The following is a 9,377-nucleotide window of genomic DNA, read 5'->3' as shown; positions in this document are numbered from 1 at the left end:
CGCATATAATATTACCGTGCAGTGTCTCAAGGTAATTAAAACTTTGTTTCCAAATTAGCACAACGATATAAAACAAAAACAGGTTGCTAAATAGGTAATTTGTAAAAAAAAATTAAATTTCTAAAAGAAAGAAAATTACGCACACAAAAGACAACCGTTGTTCACATCTTGTTCTTATTAATAGCGACCTTCTTTTCTCAGGGAACTTTCACGCGTGAGGATATTTAAAATTTATACTGTTGGAAACAAAATTTAATAATTTTATCAAAAGTCAGTTTTAAGCTGAACGATTATCAATGACATTTAATAATCGTTCAGCTTAAAACTGACAGTTATGTACTTTTAACTTATTTTCGAACACATTGAATTTTAACATATTGCTTTACCTCATCTTTGTTGGTATTGAGCACTTTCTTAACAGAAATAACTTTTGAAAACTAATTTCTCAAAAATAATATAATTTTGAAAATACTGCTTGTGCAATGTTGGTGTGACTCACAGAAATTTTATTACACCATACACGATATTATATCCTTTCTCCTTTTCTCTCCCTGGCCCCTTTGCGTTTTTTATATGCAAGGAAACAGCGATTTAGACCCTGGTACCGCTGGCTATAAAACCATTAATTTATGAGTAATATACACTAATTTATGCAATCAAAAATTGCGGAACTTCAACGGCCAAACTTTTGATGGTAAAATGTCATAACGCTGGATTATCCAATGTTTAAGGAACTTTTACGATCAAGAAAAATTTAATATACAGATAAAAAAATAATCTACTTTAGGGTTGAGACAAACGATCTCCTAAAAAAGAGGCTCGAAGTTTATCTTAAACAGCTCTGCGGTCGAGAACACCTTTGTAGTTAGTACTTCCTGAGAAAGATCTGCGTTCTGCCCAAGAACATTTCAAACTTTAAAAAGAATTGCTTAATACAGCATTGTGACCTAAAATATTGTGTCAAATTTTAGGAAAATTTACAAAGAGGGTAAACCTAAATGCAAAATAAATGCGGCCTTATTTAATACATACTAAATCCTATTTTCGATGACCATGGTGGCTATGACCCTGGGTTGGTGGTTATGGCCTTAGGCTGGTAACTATACAACTTTTAGCATCATTTCACTTCTCATGGACCCTTTTACCCTGAAATTTTATTTTCTGTTCTAATGCAGCACTTATAAAGTAATCTTTGCCTATTCTGTATATTTCTAAGCGAAGTTAAAAGATTACAATCTGTGTAAGAGTGTGATAAACGCATTGTTTAACCTAACACGAGCATCATAAACATGCGTACGTTTACATGGATTTCTTTTCCTCTAGATGAATCAGATGTTGGCTGTTTGCACTATCAGAAATTCAATCATCTACAATCACAAACATTTTTGGTATATTCTTTCTCCTTATTTCTTTAGCCGAAGCACTGCACACATAATGGAAACGCAACAGTCCGCATTGTTTACAAGATTGAATAGAATAATAATTATGTCGGATGTGGGCTTTTTTGTTTGTTAATCACTTTGGTTAGCGTGGATATTAGTCCAATTAATTTCTCCACAAGAGCTTACAAGTCCACTTGTAAAAGATATGCCGTGGCAAATTTCTTGCTGGTAGCTAATACATGTGTTCACCCTGCAATCTATACGACATGAAACGACAGATTCAAAACATTGATGGAAGAGATTAATTTAAGTTCATAAAACGTGACCATAATTTCTAATTTTTGGCATTGATAATTTTCATATGCTGATTTGGAATTTAGTAGCTATGGGATCACCTCTTGGCCCCAGCCTTGCTAATGCTTTTCTTTCGCACCACGAAAAGACTTGGTTGGATAATTGTCCATCATCCTTTAAGCCAGTGTATTATAGAAGATATGTTGATGATGTTTTTGTGTTGTTCTCATCTCCTAGCCATTTGCCTCTATTTAAGGACTATCTTAATAGGCAACACATCAACATATCTTTCACGTCTGAGTGCGAGGCCGATAAAACTCTTCCGTTTCTTGACGTATCTGTTTCTCGCAATGAATCAAAGTTTGTAACATCTATCTATAGGAAACCTACATTTAGTGGTGTTTACACGAATTACAACAGCTTTTTGCCGGAAGAATATAAAACGGGTTTGATAATGACATTGATTTTTCGGATATTTAAGATTGTTTCTGATTTTTCTAGGTTTCACTTAGAAATGCAAGATCTTAGGAACATTCTGTTAAGAAATGGCTACCCATCAAGTTTGATTGATCAATGCATTAAGTCTTTTCTCGACAGAATGTTTCAAGATAAGAAAGTTTTCAGTACCGTACCTAAGTTAGAAGTTCTTATTATTTTGCCATATTTGGGTAGTATAAATTAACTTGAATTTTTGGAGCCTTTTTTTTGACCTGATTTTATATTTTTTAGACAAGGATTTACAGTATAAAAAAGGGTAGAATCGAGTCCGATAAAACTGACTATGAATGCGCACAAAATGACAAATTATTTTTAGAAGTAATGACATAATTTGATCAAATTTGAGGAGAATCTAAACGAATTCGGGAGGCTTTAATTTTTAAGACGATTTAGGAGAATTTAGAAAAATTGCCCATCTTGTGTTGCACTTAGGATAGCACTTTATCGCTGCTTGTATATAATTATTTTAAAAACTCAATAAAAGAAAAATAAATGACAAACCTAAACCAATTTGCATATATTTTGATTTTTGTTGTCAACCTCCGGCTCCGTCGGCTCCGTCCCGTCAGAATACCATATCCTGGGGACAAGGTTGTTTAGTTGTGTATCTTTAAACCTCTGCTACGGACACTAATTAGAGAGGGAAAGGAAAACTGAGCAAGCGAGAATGGGGTGTGTTATTAATCCATGATTTTTTTATTTCGCGATCTGGGAACGGTAGTTATATTTTTGATAAATTATCTTAACAGTAACACTATTTAGACACCCAGGGTTTTTTGACTTTTTGATATAGGAGAAAAATGCCCTTGGCACGAAGATGACTATTTAGCTGTCCTAAGTAAATTTATTCTCACAGGTATCAATTTTCACGAAATTTACGAGTTTTCATTAATTTCGCAAAAATTGTTCCCGCGAAATTTGCATTTCGTTATTTTTGAAAAATCTCATTTTACTATGTCTGTACCAGAAAATACCTTTGAAAATGGGGGAAATATATTCGTGAAGGCCGGAGTAAACTGACAAATACAGTGCTGGTACAATAAGTAGTAACGGCTCAGGGGGCACATGACCCTGGGGACGTGGTCGACTAAGTAACTAACGACTAAATACCACGAAAATCATTTTCTCTTAACCCTGTTTCAATCTAATGTTGAATCTAGAAAATAACAGCAGAGAATTTTTCTCGTAAAGAACCAGCTATTTTTAAAATCTTGCGTGCTAACGTCGGCGTTTTCCCGCCCATCATTATTGGAGTTTTTTAAAATGTTCAATTTCAACGCCCATGCTTAAACTTGCACGATTACACAAGTTATCTTCTATAAACAAAAAAATTCAATTTATCTTCCTCAATTTGCATGGAGTAAACATGCTACTTGAGAAAGAAAGATAAAAATGAAATTTTATTTTCTAAAAAACACACAAGATGTTAATAAAATATTAATTTATTTGTAAAAATCATAACTCTGTTTGGATTGTTTATTAGTGTACTTTAACTACGCAATTCAATTTTCTTTTAACAAAAATGTAAATTTAACTGATTTAAAAGTACTGTGCATTTTGTCTGTCAGCTAATTAAAGCTTCAAGTTTTTTTCACACGGTTTTATGTTTCGAATTTGATAAAACATTTGTGTTCTGTTGACACCGACTTGTAGTATTTTTACGTTGATAATAGAGCGTTGGTGAACAGGTGTAATTTCGAATGAAAACGGCAGATGTTTTCGAGTAGAATTTAACGACGTATAAATGTGTTGTGCCAGAAGATCATTCAACAATAAAAAAAAATAATTGAAAATAATATGTCTTGTTGGAGCTTAGTTAGTCGTAAATTTTCATGCCGTGGTGAACAAGTCGGCATTGAGAAATCAGACTGGTAATGTTTAGGTGTTAAAATGTTAAAAACAAGAACGCACGCTAAGGAATTATTTCTGCAGTACATACCTAGTATAATGTTCTGTAGGGGAAATTCAATACAACATTTTAAAATTAGAACGCATTCTTTAATTTTTATCGCGGTGGGGAAAGTTAGAGTTACTTATTCTCGGTAGTAAAGAATATAAAAAATCTTTTTACGATTTTTTGCATTATTGCGTCAGTATTGAACATAGCAGTCCCAGACCTCCTACCGCGTTACATTTTTCGAATATCTCAATCACCTTCTTTGATATTGGAAACAACATCATACCTAGGAAATCTATCAAGTTCCTAAAAGAGTCTAGGCTTTACTACCGAAGAATTAGATCTAAAGTGAAACCACCGGTAAATTTCAATATGGTATCCTAATTCCAAAACCGCGGGTTTGGAAGACAATTTCGTACAGCGAACTACTCTGTAAGACAACCTTGTCAATTGGCTCTTTTATATCCATGTTATGTTGATACAACGAATCGCTACCACAACAGAGCAATTCCGTTCATTCCAAATTTTCTTGATTTTTTTCTGGAATCCACTTTTTTTATTTTTATTTTTTATTTTTTATTTACTAGTCGATAAAGCCCGTGGAAAAGTCCACTTACGCAGGATAAAAATGAAAAGAAATCCAAGCGTCATTTGAATTTTGATGACGTCGGCAACCCATCCACAAAAAAAATTAGAATCTTGCTTTCACGTTTCACTGCTGATAAAAAATGTATATCATCATGTGCTCTTGGTGAGCGATTATTGAGATATAAGGGTTTAAAAATTTTGCTGACGTCAGCAATGGCCGTCAAAACCCTAAAATGTTTTTTTAGAAATTTGTATACCTGTTACCTTTATCGCATAGATCTTGAAACGCTGATTAAGAGAATGTATAGGATCATGTAACTGATAAACGGTTGCAGAGATATTAGGGTTTAAAGGTTTTTGATTACGTCATCAACCCGTCTATTCCGAAACGGATTCGGGGACACAGGCTTGGAAAAATTACCAGAATTGGTCCTACGTGGTCCCTAGTTACCTACGCGGTGACAAATTATTGACGTCACCACCTCGTTTCTAAGTTACTTGGCCTAAAGTTTTAAGTGCACTGTCATGGCTTCATTAATTTAATATAGGATACTGACGTTAAAGTAATGTTATTGACGTCTCGCCGTAACGTCATAAAATTTAACATTTAAGACATACTTTTCTCGGCGACTTCAAAGAAAATTTTGGCGACAAATAACGATATCCACTATGACTGTCACAAACACTCTGTATTATTATATAAGAAGTATCTGGAATTTTTTTCACTTAATAATTTTTGTGGTCAAACCATTTCAAAAATGTTGTGTGTACACTCTTTTTTTAAAGGCAAAACTTTATAAGCAGCACGAGGCTGGAATGTTATGAAATTTTAACCAAATGATAAAGTCAGATTCGGATGGATAAGTTAAGGCTTTTTTCCCTTTACGCTCGTACTTGACTCTTAACAGGAGATATAAAGTGTGTGTGTGTGTGTGAATTCCTAGGAACGAGGTTGGAAATGATTGGTTACTTCATTTGGGACATTTAAGCAACAGCTAAGTGACAAACGAAACTAAAAAGTCTTAAGCAACAGCGTGGCTCGAACAAAAATTAGCGTAGCTATAAAGAAAAATCTCTGCGCGTATGTCTTCATGACAATGACAAGAAGTGAATTTCAGAGCCATAGCGAGATCTTTTCACATTTTTTTCCAAATATCTCCTTCCTCTATTTGCTCTTATTAATATGTTTATGATTGTCATCATATTTTAAATCATATTTACATCTGTCAAAATATATTTAAAATAAAAACTCAAGAACCTTGTTTGCTTTTTTCGTTTTAATATCAAAATGTCTCTTGAAAGTAAAATGAGTATTTCAAAAGATGTTACTAAATTATCTTTTGTAACTTAATGATTCTGCTTCTGTTTTTTTGTAGTCGATCATTTTGTGTCAACAACCAAATCAAACTGGTCTGTTCTCTTCACACGCTTAAATCTTTTATCCACCATAATATTAAATTTCGACAGATTTTTGTTAATTTTATTTTCATTGGTGTGTTACTTCTTCACTTATTCCACCTACACAAGTTTTTTCTAAAGAACTGGTCAGTAACCCGTGAAAAAATCCACGGGGTCACCTGTCGGAAAAACTTACAGGGTTGCCCGTCTTTAAAGTACACGCTATTTCGTGTGCCCGTAGCACGACGTGTTTCTTGCGGACAGACAGAAAGACCGAATACAGTTATTATTAAAGAGACTATTTAGTATCCCTGTCGGAAAAACGTACGGGGTCGCCGTCTTTAAATTACACGCTGTTTCGCATGCCCGTAACACTACTTGTTTCTTGCGGTCAGAGAGACAGAATACTGCTAATATTAAAAGAGATACATTAAACATTGGAATGCGCAATCGTTTTAAAAAAGACCACTTTTTCCTGATCAAAAAATATCTAACTTTCCAGGAATTTGAGCAGCAATTTGGGGCTAAGAAAAGGACTTAAGTTAAATGGCTCATGCTTAGTACTTTTAGGTAGCCCAACATAACCTCTTTCCAAAACACTTTTAAATTCAATTTAGCCCTTAGAGTTATGGCGGTGCAACTTTGGGTCAGTATTTGCCCAAGTTTTGCACGGATATTTCCGTGACCTGTCGCCTAGGGGTTAATTTGTTAAACAATTCCTCGTTTGGAACCTACGTATGGGCATAGATAGTTTGAATATCCTAGATTTTAAAAATGACTGGAATACTTAAATAAACAAAATATTTAAACTGAATTTGAGTTTGGTTTAAAATTTGGTTTAAAGTTTCAAGTCCAAGTATTTTTTTTAAAACAAAAAAGTCGGCTAAAAAAAGCTAATTTTTAAAATAATAACAAATTCAACGAAAAAATGTAGGTAAACTAAAAACCGAACTTTAATGCACTAGAGAAACCAAAAATTGCCAAAAAAACAAAAATATAAAAAAATATTAATCACCGTGCCATAAATTTATCCACTTTTTAATAACGTAAAATTACTACGTTTATTTATGTTTTTTTGTTGTTGCTGACGTAATGCCAAAGGTGGTTTTCGCCGAGTTGGTGTTGAGTTATTAAACCAATTCGTTGCTTTATACATTAAAGGTATATCATAAAGTATATAAAATTTGAACATGAAAAAAAGGTAAAAAGAACTACCATCCTTAAAACATTCTAAACTCTTTCATTTTCTGCATTATTTCAGGTTTGCTGAGATTGTTCTTTTTCGCATTCGAATCAACGATATGGAAAACAAAATCAGATTTGACAGCATGCGGATTGATTTAATTGTTGGTGAGATATACTTTAACCTGAAATTCAATTATGCTAAAACGAAAGATTACTTTCCTTCAAACCATCAAAAAATATTCATTCAATTTTTTGGTTTGTCTATACTTACTTCTTTTATTACTTACTACGTATAAATCCTTTCATAATTGACTGTTGATGGTTTGTTTGTTTGTTTGTTTGTTGTTTTTCAGTTTGTTTATTTATTTGTTTTTGTTTGTTTATCTGATGGTTTGTTTGTTTTGTTTCTGTATTTGTCTTGTTTTGTTTACACATACATTACTAATTCATCAAAGGTTCTGTGCATCCCCGAACAAAAAAAAAACAAAAAAAGATTACAAACGTTTTAATTGCAATTATTTTAAATTAATTTCATTTTTATTTATTTCTACTTTTTATTTACCGTTTTCATAAAGACTGAGTATGACAACACTTAGTATAAACAACCTTTTTGCGTGTTTACTTTCCAACTAACGTGCTTTCTTATTAACGTTTGTGGGAATTCGTCAGCTTGTTTTAATTTAATCGCATATGTCATTATGAGTGCGATGTTTTTTATTGCATAAAAAGCCTGTCTTACGCCATTCACGAGTAGTAGTTATTCTATGAACATAACGAACACACACAAGCAACTAAATGGTGCAGCATCAAAGCTCTTGGGAGTTTGATGTAAGTTTTCTTCAAACGCAAAACTTTATGTACCTCCTTTGAATAATATTGTAGTTGTACAGCTCAAAATTTACGATTCCTTTACTTTAACGTTCTTTTATTATAGTCTCGATATCTTGGAATGTTGAAACCAATACCGGCCTCGTATAGCCATAGGGTGGAAGATCTGCTCTCGTCATCTAAAATTCGTTGCCGTTGCATGTATTGTACTCCACCGATATGTTATCGTAGCTGCAAATGCGCATTATGTCTTCCGTATGGTAAGTTTTTGAAGAAATTTTGTACTTATAGGATAGAATTTATATTTATGAACAAAAGCCTACTGTCTTACTCAAGCTTTATTTTTGTAAAAGAGCTTTTCGGCAAAGGCAACATTAACGCTGTTTCGGATAATTCAGCGTGATCTATATCATAATACGTCTTTGTGTCTGTCACGCAAAATACTACCGCAAGTAGCGAGATACACGCAATGCAGGATAGAGAGGACGGGCAAACCCGTGGATTTTTTCACGGGCCACCGACTAGTTAGAACTATATGTTGTTGAACTTAGATAACATTCGCTACACAAGCTTCATTTTATTTCTCTACTTTCTTCAGATACGATTTCTAGAAGACGCGATAGCATTGAGAGTGTCAGCAATGCCACCAGAAAGGGATTTGTCCTTGCACAGAAAGAATTGTTCTATCGTACATCTGAACAGTATTATGAAAAATGTCGCGAATGTGAGAAAGAAAAGGAGGAGAAGAGAAGATTCCACAGAACATTAAAGCCCTACGCTAGACCAACAGAAGATATTTTTTACAGCTTTATAAGGAGAAAGTCGTATAGAAGGTATATCCCTGAGAAATCAATACCATTCTTGCCAACAACCTTCTCCCATGACAACAGCAAACAAAAACACAGCAAACGCTTTCAGTGCTTATACTGTGACAAAAGTTTCGGAAAATCCTCCCACTTGCGTGACCATCACAGAACACATAGTGGAGAAAGACCTTTCACGTGCAGCTATTGTGGTAAAGCTTTCTCCCAATTTTCAAACTTGAGAACACATCTGAGAATTCACACTGGTGAGAAGCCATTCACGTGTAAGATTTGCGATAAATCATTTACGCAAAGGGTAACATTAAAAAGTCACTTGAGAACACATTCTACGACAAAGCAGCGTCCATCAAACGAACCTAATTGTTAAAGTTTTTGTTCGAAAACGGCAATATGATTATAATGTAATTTAGTTACAACATTTTTAAAGTTTCCTTCGTACGATTTGTTGCAAAAGAGGAAAAGAAGTATTTTTATTGGTGAACA

At 33.7% G+C, this 9,377-nt stretch overlaps 1 protein-coding gene across 1 annotated transcript; it reads left to right on the top strand.

Annotated features, from left to right (window-relative positions):
• Positions 1-7,925: 7,925 nt before the first annotated feature.
• On the top strand, positions 7,926-9,377 carry LOC130622459 (zinc finger protein OZF-like). The gene is made up of 3 exons (XM_057437919.1): positions 7,926-8,070; positions 8,177-8,330; positions 8,669-9,377. The coding sequence occupies exons 1-3, from the start codon at positions 8,038-8,040 to the stop codon at positions 9,259-9,261; spliced, it is 780 nt and encodes a 259-aa protein (XP_057293902.1). The 5' UTR covers positions 7,926-8,037; the 3' UTR covers positions 9,262-9,377.

The sequence above is a fragment of the Hydractinia symbiolongicarpus genome, chromosome 12 (genome assembly GCF_029227915.1).
Source record: "Hydractinia symbiolongicarpus strain clone_291-10 chromosome 12, HSymV2.1, whole genome shotgun sequence".
NCBI classification, from domain to species: domain Eukaryota; kingdom Metazoa; phylum Cnidaria; class Hydrozoa; order Anthoathecata; family Hydractiniidae; genus Hydractinia; species Hydractinia symbiolongicarpus.
The sequence above is the reverse complement of the archived record's forward strand: the minus strand, read 5'-3'. Positions and strand labels throughout refer to the sequence as shown.